The 24724-nt window shown below is 38.0% G+C and overlaps 1 protein-coding gene across 1 annotated transcript in view; it reads right to left on the bottom strand.

The window, feature by feature from the left end:
* CAMSAP2 (calmodulin regulated spectrin associated protein family member 2) overlaps positions 1–17375 on the bottom strand; it is an 84821-nt gene extending 67446 nt beyond the window's left edge. The window contains exon 1 of the mRNA XM_088153326.1: positions 17208–17375. Coding sequence (XP_088009452.1) covers positions 17208–17346 — 139 coding nt within the window. The 5' untranslated portion in view covers positions 17347–17375. The remainder of the gene's footprint in view (positions 1–17207) is intronic.
* Between the last annotated feature and the right edge of the window lie 7349 nt (positions 17376–24724).

Here is a 24724-nt window from a genome sequence, read left to right as displayed (position 1 = left end):
ATCCAGTGGAGTGACGTCTATTCCTTTCAAGAATTAAAAAGTCTTCTCTGCCTGAAGCCTATTTTTAATTCAAATGATAAACTTGTGCCTAGGTTATAATAGCCTCAGACAAAAATTGGGGTTCATATGATTTAAAACCCACTCCATTAAAAAAAAAAAGGTCCTATATAAAGGTATCTCATCAATTAATAAATTCCCAACATGCTGGTTTAGTTTGTAGGGAAGATAATTCTATGAGTCTGAGTCAGAAGTGATATAATATAGTCACAGATGCACCACTTCAGTAAGAACAGGACAGCTGTGGAAACAAGGCCTACTTGTTAAATTTATGACTTGCCAGTTCAGCTCATCAGTCTGGAAACATGAACAGCCAAACACAAACTATACATGACAGACAGATTATATAAATTAGCAGGTTTAAGAAGAAGCTTTGAAGACTGAAGTTGGGGGAGAAAGATTTCTTTAACCTCTGCCAGCACTATCTTCCTTTCAAAATACCTCTAACTGGTTGTAATAACTGAAACAACATCAGGCAAAATGATTAATACCTCTCCCAAGTAGCTGCAAGATGTTGCCAAAAATTTCTCTGATCATGGATCTTCCAAATCATATATAATTTTACTTATATGGACATTAACAACTTGACAGGGCAACATGTCAGAAAAGGGAGAAAAAGGAAAAAAAGGGGGGTCAGGCACAGGAGAGATTGCCTAAACAAGTGATCTCTCTAAGCAATCTCTCCTGTGCCTGACCTGTTTTTTTCTCCCCCCCCCCACCTTTGCAGAGCAGAGAGATTGGAGAGGAAGGGATTACAAGAGAGTAAGCCGGCACACAGTGGGGAATACATATAGAAAGGAATGAACTAGCGCTGGCTGTTTGCCTAGCATACTTGGGGCTGGGAGCTGCTTACTCTCTTGTAATCCATTCTTCTCCAATGAATGTAAATACAAACATTAATTCCTTTCTTGCTAATTATTCCAGTGCCAGGGTGAGCATTCCAAAGGGCAGGTGAATGGGGAAAAAGGAAAGCTGAAGTAAAATCGTAAGCATAGTTGTGGTCACATGATTTTACACTCAGTGGACATGTCACTTAGTGACCGACTTGCCAGTCCCAATTGTGGTCGCTAAAGGAGGACAACCTATATACCTGTCTTATCACCAACTGCTAAATGGGAACAGCTCTCATATAATGAAGCCTACCCACTTCAAGTCTTATGTACACAAACAACATAAAGATGTGGACCATTTTCACATAGCCAAATCCACTAAGCTATTCACATCTAGTCAGTATCACCAAAACAATAAATTGTTGTGCTGGAAAAGGGGATTATTATCTGTTTGAGAATAAACTCTCTGCCAAACTGTTTTCAAATTTTTGCATTTCTGACATTTGAGGAGGCAATGGATGGTAATTTTTATCAAAATATTTATTTATATTTTTTTAAATTGTTGTACACCACCCAGAGTCACCTTGTGTGAGATGGGCGGCTATATAAATATGATAGATAGATAGATAGATAGATAGATAGATAGATAGATAGATAGATAGATAGATGGATGGATGGATGGATGGATGGATGGATGGATGGATGGATGGATGGATGGATGGATGGATGGATGGATAAATAGCTAAATAAATTTCCCCAGAACAAGATGGGACAGACCAATAGCAAGTAAGGATCAAGAGAAACAACAGGAGACAGCATTGTGCAACTTCAGCAACAGAAGAAAGAAAGAATATTTTTCTCCTGCTAATACATAAAGAAATACACAAAATAGTTTTAAAACATGTCATAGGCAACCTGGTAATAATTACGCTACTTAAGTACAGTGATCATATGCCCTTTGTTATAAAGGACAGCCCTTTATTTCAGAAAGCTGTCCTTTAGGTTTATTTTTCAAAAACTCACTCTTGTCCTTTATTTTGGACATTTCACTTTTACTGTACAAATGGTACCACTTAATGCACAGTCTTTCACATTTATGTGAAAAATATGGAAATTGAATTGCCTTGTTTAAATAAATTTACATGTACTGTTTGATTTTAGATATTTTTATTAGAACATGCATTTTTGTAAAGTTTTTCTTGGTTTTGCTCTTGAGGTAAAGAACTTTGCTCTGTAAAGCAAAGTTATAAATATAAACCATGAAAATTTTTTATCATTATGAGCCTCTTTCAGATTTGCCCCTTTTTCAGATTTGTCCTTCATTTTTTTAAAGAAAATATGGCCACCATACTTATAAATTAACATGTTTGGGGAGAATTTCCCCAAATTATTTAGCTGAGGTAGGTTTTGATATTTAGCACCAAGACTACAGTTCCCATAATCTCTCAGCCATTCATCCTGTTGAGGATTATGGGATATGAGTGTAGCACTTACAGAGGGCACTCAGTAAGCCTTGTGTGTGCATGTCCTATCCTCTGGCATGTCTGTACAGAAATATTTTGCATAAATTTCATTTTTGTTTCAGCTGGGGGAGGTCATCCAAAGGTAATAATTTTTTACTTAAAAAACACCTATACCACTTTTAAAGCCAAGCTCTTCAAAGTGTGCTTCCATAAACAAAAGGAATACAGCTTTAACAATTTTAAAACATAAAATAATCAGGCAATTAAGGCTATACTACTCCTCCCTAAAACTAATCTACAGCTTTAAAAAAAAACACACACTGCAATTAATAAAAGCATAAACCTTTTAAGGCAAAGATATGAGCTTTGCACTGAATCACACATGAAAGGATGTGTACAGTCTCACTTATTGTTTTTTGTGGCTCCAAAACTACTGATATACACTTTTCAGTATCAGGAATTTAAGAACTCTATAGTTTGCTTTAATTAACGAATTAAGTAATTTCACTTTAACTAGCAAAATTATGATGAACAGGGAGACAGATACAGGAGGCTGCTGTTGATAAATTGTCATATCTATCAATGGGTTTTTAAAGTTTTAGCTTACGCACTGAAAGAAAAATAGCTTGTTAAAGTTATTTTAGAGCTTCAAAGAAATTTGTTCAAATGAACCTCCATAAAATAGTAGAGGAAACTCGATCTCAGGAGAACGGTTTACTGCTAAACTGACCCAGAAGTAGACCTCCATTGCTCCTAGAAAACATGCAAAGTTATGATTGGTGGGCACTGCTTACTTACAACCATACAAATGCCAATGTACAGTTTTCTGTCTCTACAATACAAGTAGCAGGGGCAAAAATGTCCTTTCGAACTAAGTTTCATCATGGGTTTTGTTGTTGTTATTTTGGTCCCAGATACTGTAGTATGCAGGGATGACCCTTTTTTTCTTTTAAAATCTGAACCCAGGAAGCACATCTAGTGCTTATTCAGAATTTTCTTTCTGAAAATAGTCCATGATGAACGTGACCATTAATGGCCAGAAGCCAAGCAACTGAGATCTCACCAACACATAACTGGATGGCTAGTGAGGTACACATCTCTGTTCTTCCACTGTTAACACCAGTCAAAAAACAGATCTTGTGCTTCTCCTTTCTCTGCTTGGATCACTTGGCGATAAGCTGACGAGATATGTGAGAGTACCAAGAGAAAGGGCAAGGGGCACCTACATATATCTCACATGTTGGCCACCACTTGTATTAGATTCATGGCAGTTTACGGCAGTTAATTACTGTACAATATGCAGTAATACAAACAACGAAACACCCCTAATAAGTATAAAACATTAAAATGACCATGAAAAACAACAAACAACACTAAAACATCCATAGTACTATATAACAAACACAATACCCTAAGTCAGTGTTTCTTAAAGTGTAAGGGAACCCCAAAATCAGGGGTTCAGGGAACCCCAGAATCAAAATTATTTCCCAGATACTGAAGACATTTGCAAAAATTTAAAGCAATGTCACTCTTCTCATTATTGTTTTTATTTGTTAACAAAATATAGTGTTTTTTTCATGAAAAATATTGTATTTATGTTAATATCTAATGGGTTTAATATTGTCATTTTCACATGATTCAACAAATATTCTACAAATGCGTGAATTTTAATTTTTAATATGGTAAATATCGATAAATATAACCCATACAAACAAAAGCTACTTTGGGGTCCTCCATAATTTTTAAAAGTAGGAAGGGGTCCTGAAAGTTTAAGAAACACTACCCTAAGTCATCAAAGATACATGTGAATGGGTATGCAGATATGTGATTCCTTGCCAATGAAATATAAAATGATACCACAGGAATAAAAACAGCCTAATGAAGCAAGTAAACTAAATGAAGTGCGCTTGCATGAATGTGCACGATGTTCTGTTTACTATATAGCTTATTACCACAGAATTTATTTAAAGATGCTGTGGAATAGCATGATTTGTCCCTCAAATGTTGAAGTCTTTTGGTTTTGTTCCATTAATGTCCAACACAGATAAATGATTTTGGGAAGAAAACACAAATCACTTGATTTATCTTCAATACAGTATAAAATAAGCAGCAACTAATCCAAAGACTTACCATCCTTGCCCTACTCCACGGTGCTTATTTGTTTTTCTGAACTCATTTGTAATTCTCTTTAAAGTGATAGTTCCCAAACTGTGCACTGTGGTATTCCCAGAGTGCCACAGCAAACTCACAGAGCACTGCAGGATACTTTATATTATTGATCTAACTACTTAATAAATGGAACTGTTCAGTATTTCTTTTGGCCTAAGGGTGCCGTGAAAAAATTACTGAGACAGTAAGGGTGCTGTAAACTGAGAAAGTTTGGGAACCTTTAAAGTGTTACTTTTTCCAATAAAAAGAAATGAAAAACAGTGCAATCTTATAGAATCTTCCACCAGATACACATTTTGAATAAAATTATGAGAATTTCAAGTATACATCCATTACACATGTACAAAGTAAGGAAGATGACCTTGACAGGAATATGCAGGCTCTGTTGTCTAGACAAAAGTGGCTAAAACATTTTTTAAGTCCAGAACTTCCAGATAATATTCAGAAATAGTTCAGACAGGCACCTCCGTAATTCACAGGAGTATAAGGGGAAGGAGGTACAGAACAATCAGACTTGCAGCCGATCTCAATAAAAGTAGTTTTAGACATCTTGTGGAATTGATTTCATGGCCTGGTCTACCTAGTGGGACTGACATCAAAGCTAAATTTAGAAATGGGACTCAAGTATTTTCAGTTTTCTGCTTGATTTCAGTATGTTTCAAAAATAATCCTGCTGCTGTAGGTTAAAGTTTTTTCAGTCATATGGATTTGACAGACAAGGGTATTAATAAGCCACAATAGTTCTTCTCCTGCCTTCCTCCTAAACAATTAGTTTAATACTACAGCAGTCTACGCTCAATAAAACAGTATAGGTAAACAATATGAATTTATACTAAAATAATTTAGCTTTTAACAAAAGCTAAATTTTACAGGAGCACAGATTCTTACCAAATAATTTTTTTTATTTAACAAAACAGAAAATCTTGAAAGGTAGCTTTACTTTTGTTGCTGTTTTATTATTTTTATGCATACTTGGTATTAAGTCATATCTACTAGAGCTCAAATATTATATTTAAGCTAAAGTTAATATTCATATACATCAGGGTTGGGTAACTCCTTGGTCTCCTGTGTCCCCAGCCCCATTTATGTGGCCTTAATAAAGATCAAGCTTCTGAAATGTTCACACTGTAAGCCATCTAAAGCCTGGTGAGTAGGCAGCATACAAATTATTGTAATAAATAAATGGTGACTTATGGTAGCACAATAGGGTCAACACAACAGTAACATTTTTGTTTTTGTTATTTGTAATAACTTTAAACAACTTTAATAAATTTATTAAATTTTAAACAATAAATATAAAAACTAACAAGAACTAATATTTAAGATAAAAGAAAGAAGATAAAGAGAACAAGCGAAAAGTACAGAAGGAAAAGAAAGAAAAAAGAAATATAAAGAAATGACTTAATATTTTCTTTTACAACAGTTATAGTATAAGTTTAAATTGAATTCTTACTCTAGGGTTAAAACATAACTTTCATTTTTTCCATCATCTAATATGCATAAACTTTTATTGAGATTTGAAACAGAAGAACAAGTAAAAGAATGTATGATAAAATGGCCCACAATTTTTGGTTATAACATACAAATGAAACAATGGGAGAATATACGGATGGAAGGACTGAAATTTATATTACGTTATAATCTTAAAGCGAATTTTTATAAAATGATGTATCATTGGTACCTGTCACTGGAAAAATTGCAGCTTTGATTAGAGAAAAGACAGTGATTAAGTTGCATGCCAATTGGAAACCCCTTTGGACTTTTTGCGCGAAACGGAAGAAAATGAAATTGTGAAATATTGGTTTGATGATGACAACAGTAACATTTTTGAATTTCAAGAAAACTTTATGTAGTCCTGTCCATGGGGGAAAGTAAAAGTAAAATGTCAAGGTGGGGGTCATGGCAGTGCAATGGAAGCTCTGCCCCTTCTGCACATTCATCAATATTGCATACATGTAGAAAGAGGCAGGGCTTTGATCCCTGCCATCTTGACTTTTAAAAAAAAACAACCCTGCAGACACCACTGATTTTAGGTTGGTGAGTTGGCATTAAGGAAGAAATAAATCCAGTGTTCCAAATAGTGTGCAACAAGTAGCTTGCTGAAATATGGACCTTAGATTCATATTCATTGTGAATATCGGATATTTGGGCATTCTTACTCAGTTATTTCCATTTTAATAAGAACAGGAGCTGCAGACAATAGGTTTTTAAAATGGCATTTTTACAGTAAGTTTCTTTTATGTGTGAGGCGACGTATGAACAAGCCCTCATTTCAAGTTCGCAGTTAACTAGGAAGTCAATACTAAATTTGGTAAATTAATGCTCTGTGCTGATTTCCCTTCTATTCCAGAGAGCTTTGAAGTCAGAATACAAAGTTGATAAGCAGTTTAAACTAGTTGTTTGGGCAATCTAGCTCACCATAAATATGATGCTGGTTATGATTATCAGCCCAGCTGATTTTAGATGTAGGGAGATAACATCAGGAAGTAATTTGTGTTCCATTTTCAGAAGGCACTGACCACAGAAAGACTGAAGTCTTGATTATAGAAGCACAGCCCAAACTTCCTGCTTTCCAAAGATACTGCGGCATAAAGAAAATCAAGGTTTGCATTGCAGAAATTACTGTAAAATCTGATGGACAGCTTTGCTGTTTTCTCTTTAGGCGTGGGGCCCTGCATTTTCCATCTCAAGATGGGATGCAGACAACTCCAGCCTCTTTTCCTGCCTCACCCTTGTAACCTTCAGCTGAGCTCCTTTCCTGTAACGACAGTGCTGATGTTGCTACAGTTCCCTTATGTGTCTGCTCCATATTGTACAAAATGTTCCCAAGTGCAAAAGTAAACAAAGGTCTTTGAACTGCCCCACCAAACTGCTTGCAAAGGAAATAAAATAAATTGAAAGTGCTGTTCCTTTCATCTCAATTATGATCACCCAACTCTAATTATATCACCCAGATATGTCCATTTCTAAAAGCAACATACCGCAGTACAGTTTAAAACTGGGAGCAATGGAAGTTGGTATTATATGTTAAAAATCCATTGAAATAACAACAGCTTGGGCTAGAAATCAGTTTTCCTCCCACCTCGTTTTTTCTCTTTCATGCTGTGTCTCTTTACAAGATAACTCTAAAGCAGGAAGAATTATTTTTACCAATCTCCAAGTTTCACTAAGCTCCTTTCTAGCTACGATGTAGAGTATGCATCTAATTTAATAACACAAAGAGAAAACATTAAAGGATTTCAGAACTGCACAACAGTTATGCTACTGGCACAGAAAAAGATACTAGTTGCCACTCAATGAAATGTCCCGTGATGTTATTACCAGCATGACTTCCAAAGTTTTTTTTAATCCTTTATGGAAGTAAGCAGTAGAAGTAAGGTAACCTGTTAGCCATAAAATATTAAAAACAAAGAAAAGGGAAAAGAGTGGACTATACAACAAAGACTAGAGAACTCTTGGAATCAGTCAGCTGGTAAGAAAAACAATCATTTAGGGAAATAAATCTATACAGTCTACTTTTCAATACACAACATACTACATAAGGATTGATCAAAAGATAGATAGAAGTAAGGAAGTACTAGCTAAAATTTAACTATGGGGTATCCAACATTTGTGCCAGCGTATAGTAATGGTTAAGGCAGTGTTTCTCAACCTTAGCAACTTTAAGATGTGTGGATTTCAACTCCCAGAATCCCCCAGCCAGCAGTTGAAGTCCACACATCTTAAAGTTGTCAAGGTTGAGAAACACTGGGTTAAGGTGTTGAACTAGAACTCGGGAGATCCAGTTTTTTCAAGTCCATCCTCTGCAATAGAAAGTCACTATGTAGCCCAATGTTCTTCACAGATGGTTGTTGTAAGGAAAAAATAGAGGAGGGGGTGCTATGTATATTACCTTGAGATCCTGAAAGTAAGTGGGGAGATAAACCTAACAAATAAACACACACTTTCAGCAGACAAATGAAGCTTGAAATACCATTAATTTTCAGCACATTTTATACCCTTGGTCCTATTCAGAATCACTGAAAAAGATTTACTGGTAGCATTTGGCAACATAACATGTTGCTGCTGTATTATATGTTGTGATTCGGTAATGCAGAGAAGGGAGAAGGTCTTCTCTTAAGCATCTGAGATCCAAGCTATATATCACTCTTAAGATATAAAATAAACATATCACATTCAACCCAGAAATAAAATTAGTAATTAGTACATCTGCTGTACTATAGAAATTGTAAATATCTCTATGGCTAATTCCAAAAATGAATACAGCTGCCACATTTAAACCAAATATAAATATTCAAACTTATTTCAAGGGCAGTAACCTTATCATAATACTTCTATATTGGACTAGTATAGAAGTCGCACAGGGAATTCAGGAAAAGGAGATCTGCGTGATCAGCCAGAATAGATCAAATGCTCCTGTTTTACTATACTTTTATTTTATTCATTAGACTTGCATGCCACCTTTCATTCTGGAGCTCAAAATGACATACATAGTGCTCCCTTCCCCTGTCTTCCCCACGACAACAATCCTGGCAGGTAGTTAGGCTGAATGTGATTGTCCTAATGTCACCCAGTGCATTTCCACAGCTGAGGGAGGACTGGAAACTGCCTCTCCTCTTTGCCAGTGCAACCCTTTACCCAGTATACCACGCTGGCTCTGGGTGCCTAGTAATTAAATGTTAATTATTGCTTCTTTATAAATATCTTTTGATTGCACTCTACTTAGTCTACTGTATACTGAGAAGCAGATTATATAAAATGTATCTCTCTGCATACATTTTTTTTAAAAAAATGATGGGTTGCGCTTGTAAACTCTGGAGAAGTTTTGAAATCCAAAGTGTTCAAAAAGAGCACATTCTTTATTTAGAGAATCCCATTCAGAGCATGTACCTCTATACCTTGCACAGACTTCTGTAGTAAGTCACAATAATGTGAAAATGACACATACCATTACATCATGCAAATGTTGCAGTTATGCAATGACATGATGCCTGATGCAAGTGCATAAGTCATGTCACAATGCAGCATCATAACCCCCCCCCCACACACACACAGTCATCCATGATTCCTTTTTCAGGAGCAGGGCTAATTGCCATTAAACAATTGTGTCTTACTTGGATTGACTTTCAACGTATTCCTCCTTATTCAGCAAACTACTGACCTCAAGCAGTTAGTCAAGGACAAAACAACTGCGGAAGATTGTTCAGATGGAAAGGACAGAGAGATATAGGAATATCTTCATCTCGAACCCCCCCCCCCCCGGTCTAAATAGATAATTAGAGCAACAGAAAGTAAAAGAAGCATCTCAAGAAGTCAGAAAGAAAGCAGTGATACATCTTTTGTTACCACAAAGGAAGATTTTAAATGTTCCAAAGTTAGCTGAAGAAGCTACATCTAGCAAGGCTATTCATGATGTAAGCGAAAAAGAGCCAAACAAACTAACCTATAACTTACCCTGTTGAATAAATTAAGTCTGTTTCTCTAACATTCCTAATCATTATCCATGTTGGCTGGACTGATGGGACTTGGAGCCCAGCAGGTTCCCCACTACTGTTATACATAAATATATAAATGAATAAATGAAATCAACAGAGGGTAGATAGATTCCTGCATGCGAAAACAACCATGACAAGAACATTCTCTTGGTTTAAGCAGCAATCATTTGTTTTTAAACTTTGCCCAATCAATTAGCTGAAGAGCTTTAGATGACTCGGGTATTTTCATATTATTATGCAACTGGCTTTAAATAAGTTATTTGAAGTGACAAACAGAATGACTCCTTTGGAGAATGAGAATTTAACAAATGAGTCTTAAAACCACCCAATCATGATGATTTTTCCAGCCTTCAGGAATCATACTAGACCTATCATTGGGAGATCCTCTGTGGAGTAAGTATCTTTTCAGAGAAAAGAGAATTCAGAAATGCTGCACAGGGGAATGAATTAAATCTCCTTTTTGTACTCTTGCAAATTCATGGAAGACTCAAATTTTACCTCTTGAAATCTATGGAAGTTTCATTTCCTGACATCATCAGAGGTCTACACTAGCTTTCCCAACCTGGTGCCCTTCACAAATGTTAGGATGGCAACTCCCAGAATTTCTACTCAGTATGCTCAGAATTCTTGGGAGTTGTAGTTCCAACACAGATTATGTTGTAATAGCATAGATAATACAGTAGTATTAATCTGGTTGGTGGTCTTCTGAAAGACATCAAGTAGAGAAAAACTGCACTAAGTCACTATGTGATTTACAGTATATGATTTGGCTTATCATGCCAACATAAACAATTTTCAGATGCATGGACTTCAGTTCCCACAATTCTCAGTAATGGCTATGTGGCTAGAAGTCTATGTGCCTAGAAATTGTCTAGACTGGGAAACAGGGTTTAACTAAGGTTTATAACTTATACATTGCATGAGCCCAGCTAATTGTGGATTACTCAATTAACTACAGTTAAGCAAACAATGATTTAGTGCAATATATGAACCAGGTAATCAGGTCTAATTCACCCCTTAAGACCCTGTGGCTCATGGATCCTTAACAGAAGACATAATCGATTTTACAATAAGACTAATATATCCTCTGAAACTAGTTTATGATCATGGTCTAGGGATACAAAAGCTATGCCAACATGCAACCAATTATGAGATGCCTGCATAAGAAGTGCTGCTTTGTGTTTATAACGATCACATTCACACATTGCTCTAATCCAAAGTTAGCTTAATAAAATAATTATTTACCACAGCTGGCTAGGTTCATAAACCAGCTGAGCTGTAAAACATGATTTACAAATAACAGTAGCTTGATTCAAACAGCATGTTAAGTGAAAGCCAAGGCAATCACATTATAGATTTGTGAACCCAGCTTTTCAGTTGCTCTGAGTTCTCTGGAAATAATAAGAATCATTCTACTAAGATTTAACTTTTCAGTCCTAGACTTGTTTTCATGAGCACTGTCCAAACTCCTCTGCTCTTTACCACAAGATTTCAAGCTACCACATAAGTAATTATATTGTAGTAGGAAGCCCCTTGTTATTTTAAGTGCAATGAAAATTATTTTCAAACATTTCTTCATAGAAAGTATTAACGTATCAGTGGGATAGGTCGAATAGGTCATGCTGGTAAACTGAGAATTCTCTGACAAATGAAAACAATTTCTATTAATTATTTTATGGGGTTGCTGAAGTATTTATATTAGCAATGTATTTAGCATTCGTTTTGCCCAGATGTAGGCACACACACTCACATAGGCACTGACGAGGGAGCAAAGGATGACAAGTATATGATAATGTCATCATGCAAATGCTGCAGCTTACATACTTATAACAAGTACTGTGACATAAATCACATCTGAATGATGATGTCATTATATACATGTCATTCTGATACATCACAGCTTGTTATTATGGACACTGCTGCACGGGTTTTTAAAATGCATGCTTTTACTTCTATTGCATTAAAAAAAAATAAAAACATGTAACGCATGGTCCCATCCAACTTCAATATGGCATACAAATTAATGTAATAAGTGCCCAGGATGCATGAAGGCTAAATGTCAGCGCTACTCAGTTAGCATGTTGTGGTGCTGCCTACCTTAAATTAGGACCCACAATGTGGGCTGCTACAATGCGACCTCACATGTGTCTACTCAGAAAGAGGCTCCCATTAAGTTCAATAAAGGAAGGTTATATGACATTACAGCCTTAAGATGCTATAAGATAAAGCCACCCAGCTAACTTCTTAGAATCAAAATTCTAAGCAATACCCATTCAATCTGCAGTGCCTAGCCAAAACTGTACCCTTGGAGCTGACCTTCAGTAAATTTATTTGTCCACAAGATACCCTAGACATATAATTATTGAATCAATGCAACTTGAATCTAAATCCTACCTTTAAGAAATTACAATGTTACTCCACTATACTCCAGAAGCATAAAAGTCTGCTAAAACAAACCTAGATGGAGCCATTAAAATCAATTCACTCTGCTGGATTACATGTGACCAATGCATATTGATTACTATATCAGAGTCAAAAGATTACTGAAAGTATACAGCATATAATCTTGGTGACATTTCCAAAATAATTAATTTATAACAACAAAAGTTAATTAAATGTTCTACTATATTTCAGTGCTTGAGTCTGTAAATCATGCTTTTGTTAACTATGGTTTGCTGAATCAATCACAATTCAATTCATACACTGTGTTAAACTATCAAAGACGATGTGCAAACCATAATGGATGATTGCACTCAATATCCTAAACTAAAATCAAACAAACTACATTACATGGTCAACTTATGTTGTAATTAGATCACCAAGAAACTTATTTGCAGTTTACGAAGTTAGAAATAAAGACTGAAGGATAACCTGTTTTTAATTTTATATCTCTCTTCGCTTCTTCAAGGCACTTTTTGACATAATGGAATAAGCATGCACAAAACTCCAAAATAATAGTGCAAAGCCCATCCCATATCTGCACTACAAATACCAAGCTACCTTCAGGATTGCAATAAGCATTACTGTGATCATGCATAACCACACATGAATATTTATATGAAATACTTTATAATACACTGTCAGGGGTAGTCTTTTTGTGGCTACACAAAAATAAATGTCCACTCCTCCAAGGGACAGTGGGGTGTTGGAATGATACAATGATGTCACTGTAAGGACCAGGGCCAAACGTTTTGTTCTTTTATGGGAGAGGATTGAGTTTCTTTAGACTCAACATAGTTATGTGAAGCCCACCAGAATCTTACAAGGCCTATTCAAGACATTAGGAGTATGTGTGGGTGTTTAAAGCATGAACATTTTCAACAGTACAAATCAGTGATTTGCACTTCAATGAAGACTTCAAGAATGAGCTGCTAATAGTCCACCTCAGCACTAAATAAATTGTGAAACCAGCAGCATAAGCCACTTTCTTGCCACCAATTCTAAATGTATGGCTTACTAAACCCAACCACTTAGGTTCATATGTGTTGCTGAACCCAGGCAGCTGGATTTAGAAAACCACAGTTTAGTTAATCATGAATTAGTATGTTGCCCTCAACTATACTGAGTCTAAAGAAACTCAATCCTCTCCCATAAAAGAACAAAACTTTTGGTCCTGGTCCTTACAGTGACATCATACATATATACATATAGATGTACATATGTAAATTCTACTGTCATATTGCCTGATAATAGGCTTTCCTTGCCGGTGATTCTTACAAGAATTAGGCAAGTCTCAAAGGGCCAATACATTCCCCAACCTAAATAAACCTAAATCAGTTCTGCTTTTAGCAAATTATTTCTGTGTTCAGAAACCAAAGTTACTTAGGATTGCCTAAATTGATAAGCATTGGATTTCACATATAGATGACCCTGGCATGCAATATTAGTCACTAATGAGACTCATTTATGCCTTGCATTATAACATAAGGTGGTTAGGCTGCTTTTTACTTAGCTGAATTATCTGAATCCAGCCACCGTGGTTTGTGTGGACTCACTCAATTAAGGCCTATATAACAAACTAGTTCAAGAAACCACAGTTTAGTGTGAAATGTTAATGAATCCTAAGATTCTCAGTCCCTTTGCTTTAGTAAAGACAGCAGAAGAGGTGAAATAACGGGCAACAATTTTTCAAAGGGCAAGGAACCCCACTGAACTTTATGTCTGACAACACTATTGTAAGGAATGTAGCTTCTGAGCAATGACATATAGATACACATACATAAACCAATGAGCTTTTTACTTCTAAGAAAATTAGAAGATTATTCACACATCACAATGAGCTATGGCCTCATTTTTGAAATGGCAACTATGATGGCTTCACAAATAACAATAAGCCATAAAGCACTGATTGCAAACTAGAGTGCCTAGATTTGCACAATGCACCATTCCAAAAACTATAATGTAATGGCTAAGCATGATCTGCAAAACCTGGCATAAGTTATTTTCAGATTAGATAATTAACAAAAGTAGCAAAAGATGGGCAACTTGATGACACCAGTTCTCAATATGCCAACAAACACCTCCACCACTGACACCATAAAAGAATCCAGAGCAGAATACAAATTAAAAAAAACCTTTAATAAAAACAACCAAAACAAGTCCCCATAAAACAAAACACTATACCCACTAGAGCAGAAGGATTCAAACAAGAATTCATTTTAAAGAGCAGCCAGGGAATCCTGTCCAGAAGCAGTTGTGGTAAATGCCCAGGAGAACAAACATGTTGTCAATTGTGAATTAAAGCAAGACATCATGGGGGCTATCCATACTTCCCTAGGAAAGATCCCTAATTGGGAGACCATCACTATGAAGAAGGCCCTACCCTTGAGAGCCAGCTTCACTGGTGGTCTTATTTGGGTGATATAGTGGGAGCTGGTCTTTTACATTTCATTTAATTCAACAAGAAGCTGGTATACTGCAAAGTACTGGTGTCCAGCAATGCCTTCATGTTCAGTAGAGTCTCTGTTTGCCAGCCAGTCCCCTAAGCATTCTTAGAAAGCAAAAATGGAAGATGGCCTACAAGAAAGACAGCAATAAGATGAAGATGGCAGGGAACATCCTAAAAATGATAGCAGGGAGCAACTTGTTTAATTTGCCTTCCACTTAATATGTGATATGTAATGGACCATTGACATTTTAGCAAACAAGAACGTTGCAGTTCTCTCATAGCAACCATTTTCTAAATGTATCCATATCATACTTGCAAATTTCAAAGCTATCCAACTGAATAGGCTAAAAAAAGTGGTCTATCAAATCACAAGCATCTCTTGGTCAGTGGCGGTTCCAATTCAAATATGAAGTAAATAATGTCAAAAAACAACAGCTATTTTGGAAACCAGAATGAGACAATCAGAATAGTATGAAAATGTAATACAAAAGCCACATTTACACTTTGGTAATTGTCTGTTGTTTCTCTGAATAGTAAACTCATATGTTTACAAGACCTATGACTCTCTCTGTGAAGAGTAACTGATATGAGAAGAAATGTTATAATGGTCTTCTATGTTTGGTATTATTTTCTAAATTTTGCTTCATGCAAAGAAATAATATATTTCTGCGTTTCATGCCGCATATACTAATTCTTATTTGCCATCCTCTCCTTAAATTATCTTTGAAGTCTTAATTAAATCAATCTGGACTAGAACAACTATTCACAGCTTAAATAATGTCTCTGTAAAACACTATTCTGAATACTGGCATTTTCAACAACAGAGTAAGTTTTTAACAGACAATAGCCAACTACCTTGCTTGTATGTTTCCCAAAACCTAAGTTTTATCTTAGAATAAATTATACATTTCTCCAGGTTGATCATGTATGTGTGTCTACTTGGAAAAGATTCCACTGACTTCAATGGGACATAATGCCTAAATGAACACTTAGGATTGTGGCTTAGAGTTCACACATTCACACATATCACCTGGTTTCTCTGTACTTGATGCTTGTACTCTTTTGATGACTAGGAGCTGAAACTATAGGAATGTGGTTTTGCTTGTTTATCAGACAAGAATTATTTCAACATTACCACAATGCATTAATTAAAATGTTTTTCATGATTGTACCTGCAAAATGAAATCTTAAGTGGCAGATAATAATACTATGCCATTTCTGAAATTTAGGTATTGTTCTACATTTCCAGCACATCAGCATTTTTAAATGCAAACATTCAATAATTGAAAAGAAGGAAAAACACTGTTTGGCAAAGTCTCCAAAGATAATAAACTCCTCTGCCCTAATAAAGGCAGACTGACAGTTGAATATAAATCTTGCTACTCATTTGTACATTAACTTGGTAATTTGTGACAGCTATTCCCCACAGGATAAATACTCTAAGAGCAATACCCTCCAACCTTTTGTCAGGAACAAAACACAACTGTTGTCTTGTTACATTATGCATTAAATGCAACAGTTGCAGAATTGAAAGTAGAAAAATACTCTTCCCATTATTCTATAGTAGACGATGACAAACAGAGTGAGAAAGACTGATAAATGGCAGATGGTCATCTTGTAGATCTTTGGGAAACACCTCCATTATCTATCATTGCCTTCTGTGTGTTAATGCTGCCATATAATATGTTGGGGGGTAAATATTCCCTGAAAGCCTTTGGTGGGAAAAAGGCTATTTTTCTCCTTACGGCCTAGATTGCAATCAGAAGTCACTCCCCTTTTACAGACTTCTTTCAACCCTCTCTCAAATGGACTCAGACAAGGAGAAAATGCTGAGCATTTTTCAAAGGACACAACTGTTTTTCACCTAGCCTGAATTCACAACCCCCAGACATCAAAAACACCATTCAACATTTCTATTTTTTTAATGTATTTATTTTTCTATTTAAGTGGAAAAACGGTATCTATTTAATGAGGGTGGCAAAGGAAAGGAAGTAACCTTTTGCACACAAGCTGATGGAAGAGCTAATTTTTAAAAATCATTAACGGCAACAATCACTCACTGTAACACAAAACACAACTGTAGCTGTGATACAAACACACAACAAAACATTGTATAATAATAATAATAATAATAATAATAATAATAATAATAATACCACCACCCTGTTATTCATTATTAGTTATTTTCCCTGACTCCTTTTTTTTATTCATGTCTTCAACGGATGGGTGATTCACACATACACCAGTAAAAGAAGCAGACCCCAGAATGGCAGAAAAGAAGGCTCTACAAGAACCATCAACCTACCTGTCCCAAAGGCCTTGGCCACTAGCCAAGCTAGATTACAGGCGATCTTCGCTCGGGCGAAATCGTAATGATCAAACGGTTTGATGGCTGGGACAATGAACGTCTTCTTCATTTCCTTGACGTCTGCAGCATCCCCCATTTTTCTTCCCTCTCCCTCCCCCACCCCGGCCCACAGAATCCTTTCCCCTCCCCCCAAGAGATCTACATGATTCTCCTGCTGGAAGCCAAGCTTGAAAAAACGTGCATCTGTCAAAACCCCGAATCGCGTTTAGATCTCGATTTTGTTGCGGCAGAAGAGGGAGGCGGCGCGACGAACTCGGTCGTGTTTATGGGGAGCGATCTCCTTCTCCGCCTCTTTTTTTTCCGCTGCACAGGAATGTGGAAGAGGCTCGGGTGTCCTCTTTTCCTCCTTGCTCCTCGGGCGCTTTGTCTCGATCCTTAATGCCAGTGTTAAAACAACGCAATTAATGGCAACTTTGGAGATTCCTCGGGCGGATTTTCTTCCCCGCGCCCTCGCTGCTCTAGAAAGGAGCACCTTTCAGGCGAGCTGGAAGCTCCACCAAAGGCGGAGAGGGCGGGAAAAGGAGCCCGAGTCTGGAGGGAGGGAGGTGGCGGCGTCGGCGGGGCTTTTCCTGCAGCAGCCAGAAGAGGAGGCGGTGGAGGCTGGGGGACGGCCAACAACTCCAGACCGGCGGGCTGCCCAAACAGGCTGGCGCGCCACAGCAGGAAAGATACGCGGCGGGGCTGGGTGTGGCGCGCGCGCTGCTCTTTCGCGGCTCCCGGGTCCCTCCGTCTCCTTCCGTCTCAGCTCCAAAGAAGCCCCGTCCTGGCCTCGCTCTGACCTGTCCGCGGCTCTCCGGCTAAGCCTGCTGCCGCTTCAGCACTCGCTCGTCCTCCCGCTCGTGCTGCTGTCGCTGCTACCGCTACCTCCGCCGCCGCACTAGGCTGGGAAAAAAAGGAGAAAAGCAGCCGGGCACGCAGACGCATGCGCGCTCCGCCGCCTCGCCACAGCCCCCTCCTCATGGTGAACGGGCTTCGGCTTGGGCGGAGCTGTGGGCGGGAGGGGGGCACCAGAGGGGCAGGAGGGGGCAGAAAAGCGCAGCGGACTTTCCGCGACGGCCGGCGTGGCTCGGGGAGAGTCACGTGGCCGCCCGGCCGTACAATGGCCATTCTTGACGCGGATCGGAGCGCTCCCCATCATCGCCCGGGTCCGAGGCGCATCGGTGACGCAGCCTCAGAGCAGGGGGGAGGCCGGACCCGCCGGAGGAATGGGAAGATCGCCGGGCAGCGCTGCAAAGGAAGGAGGGCGGATCGGCCGCGATGCTCTGCACGTCGCTTGCGGGAGGCTGTTTTTGCAAACTAGGACGCCAAGAACGCCTCGGAACCGATGTCCGACGCCTGGAAGGGAACCCCCAGCCGGCCCTGTGGTCTGGTTCATTAAAATGTATTAACTGTGGAAATCGCCTTTTTCTTTATCATCTCTTGTAGGGTTAAGATGATTATGGACATCTTCCGAGTTTCAGAAAATCGTACATGTGATGGAGTGGGCTTTAGTTCACAAATGATTTTGCTTCAGTTTTTTGTTGCATTTTTTCCCTTAGATATTCTTAATTCTCAGAAATCTCTTTCTGTAAGTGAGAGCCAGTCTGGTGTAGTGGTCAGGGCATCAGGCTAAAAACCAGGAGACCCTGAGTTCTAGTCCCACCTGGGTGACCTTGGGCCAGCCCCTCTCTCTCAGCCTTAGGAAGGAGGCAATGACAAACCACTTCTGAAAACCTTGCCAAGAAAACTGCAGGGACTGGTCCAGGCGGTCAAAGGCGTGCACACACAAATTATTAAAAGTATTGGTCTAACCCGTCCTACTATCTTAAGGTATGAGGATAGAATACAAGTGGCATATAATCCAAATAGGTTTAATATAAAGCAATAAAATTATACAGTAACATCATAAATCAGATGAAGAACATACAAATAGCAGATCAAACCAGCATGACATCTTCAACTGCCTAGACAACTGAGCCTTATTTACCCCTCTAATGGGAAGGACATTCCAGAGGTAAATCTCTGCCTTCCTTTGACTACAAAATCCAGAGAGATGCCCCCTGAAGATCTTAAGAACAGTTTGCCATCATGCCAAGTTTTTGTTCAACCATGGTTTAATGAATAAGCCACACTTCACTGGGTTTTGATAATATTCCAAGCCAAAACCAAAGAAACTCATCCGGCACAAAGTATAAACCAACCTGTTTCGAAGACAGTGGCATTAAAAATAGAACTGAGAAAGACCAAGTTCAGAAAGGTTAACTCTCATAAACATTTATGGGGATAAACCATGGGGTTGTAGGGTTGTAGCAATAGCTGGGAACCTACCAACCACCTCAGTTCTAAATTGATGTGGAGTAACTGTCAATATCGCAACACTTGAGATTAGTTTAGGTTTAAATAGCATTTCTGCTTTTAATTCTATATTTTATGCTTTTGCTGTCCTGGAGAATTATAGTCTCAGTCAGTTAAAAACTTTATAAATTGTTATAGCTTGGAGCAAATGTAATTTCCATGTGACAGTCTCAGGCTCTGTCTTTCTAATTATAAATTTTCTATAGGTGTAAAATGTGGGCCTAATATTATTATACAGCAAGTAAAAATAATATTTCAGGATCTGAATGCTTACTTCCCCATATGCTTTCATACAATCTGCAAATGGAAATTATTTCATGCAAATGGTGCTTAAAGCATATATGGTAGCACATTATGAACATTAGATATATTGTATGCCAATATTTTTTGAGACATATACAATTGGCCAGCACCACCCTGGTTGTAGGCTCTTAAGTGTATGAACTAATGAAAATCTTTCTTAAATTAAAATAATACTTTGAAGACTATCAGGCCACCTTCTTTTACCATGCATTATAATATCTGGACAGGGCCATGTTCCTTTTACCAGACAGCAATGCCATCTAGCCTGGTGGTAGAACAGTGAGTATACTCCATTTTAGATCCATTATATCCTGGAGATTGACTGATTGACTGATTGATTAATATTCTGGAGAAGTGTATAGATTACATCCAAATACAGGTAACAAAGCCCAATTATTTTAAATGAACAGTAAGTTGGATAGGTTGTCATTCTGAATATCTGTAAAGAAAATAAATGCTTGATCTCAGTTTTGCATTCAAGTTTGCCACTTGAATTTGGCTGGGGAGGGAAACTTGGGCAAAGGTAGGTGTAAATTACATAAAAATGAATCTCTGTCACTTTGAAAAACATTTCACACAAAATACAGCTCTCAGAAGTTTACACGTTAGAGAGGAAGACTGGTAGAAGAGACCTGTGACCTACTACTGATCTTTTCCCATAGCACAGTTGAAGTGCTACTCACCTGTCTTTGAGTCAGCAGAAAACTAGGCCAGTGTTTGCTGCCTTGCCTGCCAATTCCCATCGTGGATCTATTGCTAGTTTCAAATCACTGCAGTCCCTTGACTGCTCTCCAAGGTGACAAAACCTAATGTTATGTATTTTGAGGCTGCCTTTGGATTATGTAGGAGTAATGAAAAATACTACTTCAACACTGGTACAGCTATTGATGACTTATGTCTGTCTCACTGGTAGGCTGGGGATGAAATGAAGGTAATGTCATGGTGTGTGTGTGTGTGCCTTCAAGTCAGTTTTTGACTCCTGGCGACTGCCTGGCCTTGTCCCTGCAGTTTTCTTGGTAAGGTTTTTCAGAAATGGTTTGCCACTGCTTCCTTCCTAGGGTTGAGAGAATGTGACTGGCCCAAGGTCACCCAGCTGGCTTCATGCCTAAGGTGAGACTAGAACTTGCAATCTCCCAGATTCTAGCCTGGTGCCTTAACCACTACATCAAACTGGCTCTAATGTTATGGAGAGAATGAAAAAAAGAGGTCATGACATGCTGGTGTTGTGTTTAGGGACAAGTGGGCAAAGGCTCAGTGTCTTCCTAATAATCTTCCCCATTGCCATCTATTGCTATCCAGTTGGTGAAGTATCTTGCTCTCTGAACTCATGATTTCTCATAAAGTGATATAAAATTTGAGAGCGAACTGAATGTTTTTCAGGGAACCTAAAAAAGATAGCAAGGAAAAGATCAATAAGGAAAATATCAATAGTAGCTCATAGATTTCCTATACCAGTCTTCCTCTCTAATGTGTAAATGCTTAAGAGTTGTGGGTATTCTGCAGTACATATTCAGTTCACATGGAACAGTGGTGAAACTTGACATATCTAATCAACATTTGGCATGAAATAAGGGCACGACTACATGATCTCTGTATGCCTGTTCATTATCAACACCAAACCTATATCCTTTAAAGTCATCAATCTTCAAGAGGTTAGAGTTTTTTCCCTCTGTTTCTACACAATTTTACTTGAATCCAGAGCAAAGCTGATTTTGTTTCCTGCACAGCTCTGCCAAACTTAAGGGTAGTTCATTTTCCCATTGGTGGGAACTTGTGCTTCACTCCAGCTCCTGCCATTAGCTTCAGCATTTTTTTCCTGATGCCCGTCTGTAGGCATTGTTTAGAACATCTCTCCCCCTTTCCCTCACTAGCTGCTGTAAGTAATGTGCAACCATGGTTAGAAGTGCTGAAGAAAATGTTTGGTTGCAGATATTCAACGTGTTTCCCCATCATTAATTTGCAAGATGCTTTTAAATGCAAGAGAAAAAATGTCTTTGCTGCTGATAAGCCTTTCTGCAGAGCAATCAGTCAAATAAATAACTTTTTTTAAAAAAAACCTGCAAAGTGAGTTAAAATATGGGCAGGAATGAAGGAACAGTAACAAATTATTCTATTTCCTGTTTGTGAGCTGGAAGAGAAGGAATTGTTATTAGTTTCAAGAACTGGAATAGCTTACAATGGGACAGTGATGAGTTTTCTTTTTTTGCACTGTACTACTACTCACCTGGAGGAGAGCACTGATTTGCTTATGGTGCTTACTCTAGGCATTTGTTTTCAAGCTTTGCAAGAATGAAGATGATCAGGTCTGCTCTCTGTATGAATAGAAATGATATAGCTTAGAGGTACTCTGAGTGTATCCCTACATTGCATTATGCAGAGAGACTTTCTGTTGGATAAAGTGTGGATAAATGTTCCCAGAAGCTTGAAAATCAATTTTTTAGAGGGTAGCCAATTATTTTCATGTATGGAGATTGGAACTCTGAGTGAAAAATGCTAGATGTGAAGTCCAGTACAGGTAGTCCTCATTTAGTGACTGTTCACAGTTACAGCGGTGATGAAAAAGTAACTTTGTGACTGATCCCTGCATTTACAACCTTTGCAGGTCTGTAAAGCAAAGGAAAGCTGAAGTAAGATCATGAGCACAGTTGTGGTTCCACGTAGCTTTGCTTAATGACCAAGTTGCCAGTCCCAGTTGTGGTTGCTAAACAAGGACTATCTGTAGTACTATTTAAATACTTGATTCACATTTTTAGGCAAGAGCTGTCCAAAAGCCTATTGTTTAGTTTAGTGGTCAGGAAGGTAAGCAGAAGGAGATGAAGCAGAATTATGGGCCACCGGGCTTTGCATATACGACAAGGTCAATGAGCTTAGCTAGAGGGGTGTAAAGAGATGTCAACCAACTGCCTTATAATCTGCTTTTAATACCATATTTAGAATAATAAAGGAATGGTAATTAAGAATAGAGAATTCAAAACCTGTTTCAGTTTGTGTTACCAAGATACCAAGCACCATTTGCTATCTGCTGGTGCATTTAGGATACATCATCATTCATTTCTCTGGAGAAGCCGGGAAGAATTGGAAGCACGCAATTTGTCACTGTTGGTAGTGGCATTGTTCATTATATTCATATTCTGTCTTTCCTCCAGGATCTGTAAGTAGCATACATAGCATACTTCCTTTAATTTTATCCCCTCAATGATAACCCTGTGAATAGATTGGGTGGATAGATAATAAGTAGTCCTAAATTATATGTTTTTCTTCTTCAATCAGTACTATTTTTTTTTTATCTTAACTTGTTACAAAACTAACAAGTCAATTTTGTTAAACCTTATCCCTTTTTGTCTGAACTGGCATTTCAGTAGCAACTTTTCCCAACATGGGGCCCATCAGATAGATACAGGGTGGGGAAGTTGATTCTATAGCCATTGGGTTATATTATATTGTCCCTTGAAATCAGTGGGACATATTTCTAAACAGAGCTGTTTTGTTCCACTGATATGAAAAGGATTTAAGTGATGCTCATTTCTCTGGACTTGTCTGTACTTGTTTGGTCTTCTGAGCACTTCAATTTATAGAAGACAATGTTAATATATTAATTTGTTTTATAGCCTACCTGCCCACTAGAAATATTGCTCAATTGGCTAACAATAAAATGCAGCTGGAAGAACAGAGTTATAATTAAAATATTCATTAAATAAAATTGCAGCTTCCCAGAAACTACCTGTGCAAGCACTGTATGTTGCTCAAGGTGTTTTGGTTGCAGTCATTTTCTCTATTTATGTATGTAGTCCATATAGGCACAAGACAAGAAGGTGGCATAGCAGACTGGGTGGCTATTAAAGTTTGTGGAAACACAAAGAGAAGAGTCTGGATCTTTTAAAGATGATGTACTGGTTTGAAAGACTGGCTTATATAAAAAACAAGAGTTTCCTGAGGACTAGTTGAAAAACATTGGCATGCTTGTTTTAATTGAATTATATACCTGAAAGAAAAATTCTCTAGATTACTAAAAATGTATTGTTTGGAACTGGAGATGCACGATAAGAAGCTGCGGAAAGACTCATGCCAAGAAATTCTGATGAAGTTTCACCATGGCTGAGTTCTCATATCACCACAGAATCTCACAAAGTATGAGTTGAAAGAGACCTTATAAGTCATTGACAGTCACCCAAGTCCCTGTTCAATGTAGGAGTCCACTAAACCATAGTCAACTGGTGGCCATCCAGCCCCATTTGAAAATCTCCAGCAACAGGGAGTCCAACATTGCTCTAGGCAGCCATTTACACTGCTTAACAGCTTTTACTGATGATAAATTCCTCCTAAGAATAAGTCTGAATTTTTTTTCTGTTAATTTCAACTCATTGATCCTTGTCCAGTCCTGTTCCACATGGAACAGATATTTGTAGACCCTCATCCTCCCTCAATCTTCCCTTTTGCAAGTTAAACACGCCCAGTTCCTGTAACATTTGTAATGGAGCTTGGTTTCCAAAATTAATATTCTGGTAGCTTTTCTGTGAAACCACTCCAGCTTCTCCATGACTATTTAAAAGTGCAGAACCCAGAACTGGAGGCAGGACTCCAAGTGCAATCTAACAAGTGCAGAATATGATGGTACTGTTACTTCCTGTGATCTGGATGCAGGAGTTCTATTAATGCAGCCCAAGATTGCATTGCCTTTTTAACACTGAATCATGCTGCTTGCTTATGTTCAGCTGGTAAGTTACCAGGACTCTTAGTTCCTTTACACATGGACTGTCCCCAAGAAAGATTTCCCCCATACTTACGCACTTGAATTTTTCCATATAAGGCCTAAACTT

Source organism: Python bivittatus, unplaced genomic scaffold, assembly GCF_059951505.1.
Source record: "Python bivittatus isolate LINGU-HERP-01145 unplaced genomic scaffold, Pbiv_v1 ctg000700_np1212, whole genome shotgun sequence".
In the NCBI taxonomy this organism is placed as follows: domain Eukaryota; kingdom Metazoa; phylum Chordata; class Lepidosauria; order Squamata; family Pythonidae; genus Python; species Python bivittatus.
The sequence above is the reverse complement of the archived record's forward strand: the minus strand, read 5'-3'. Positions and strand labels throughout refer to the sequence as shown.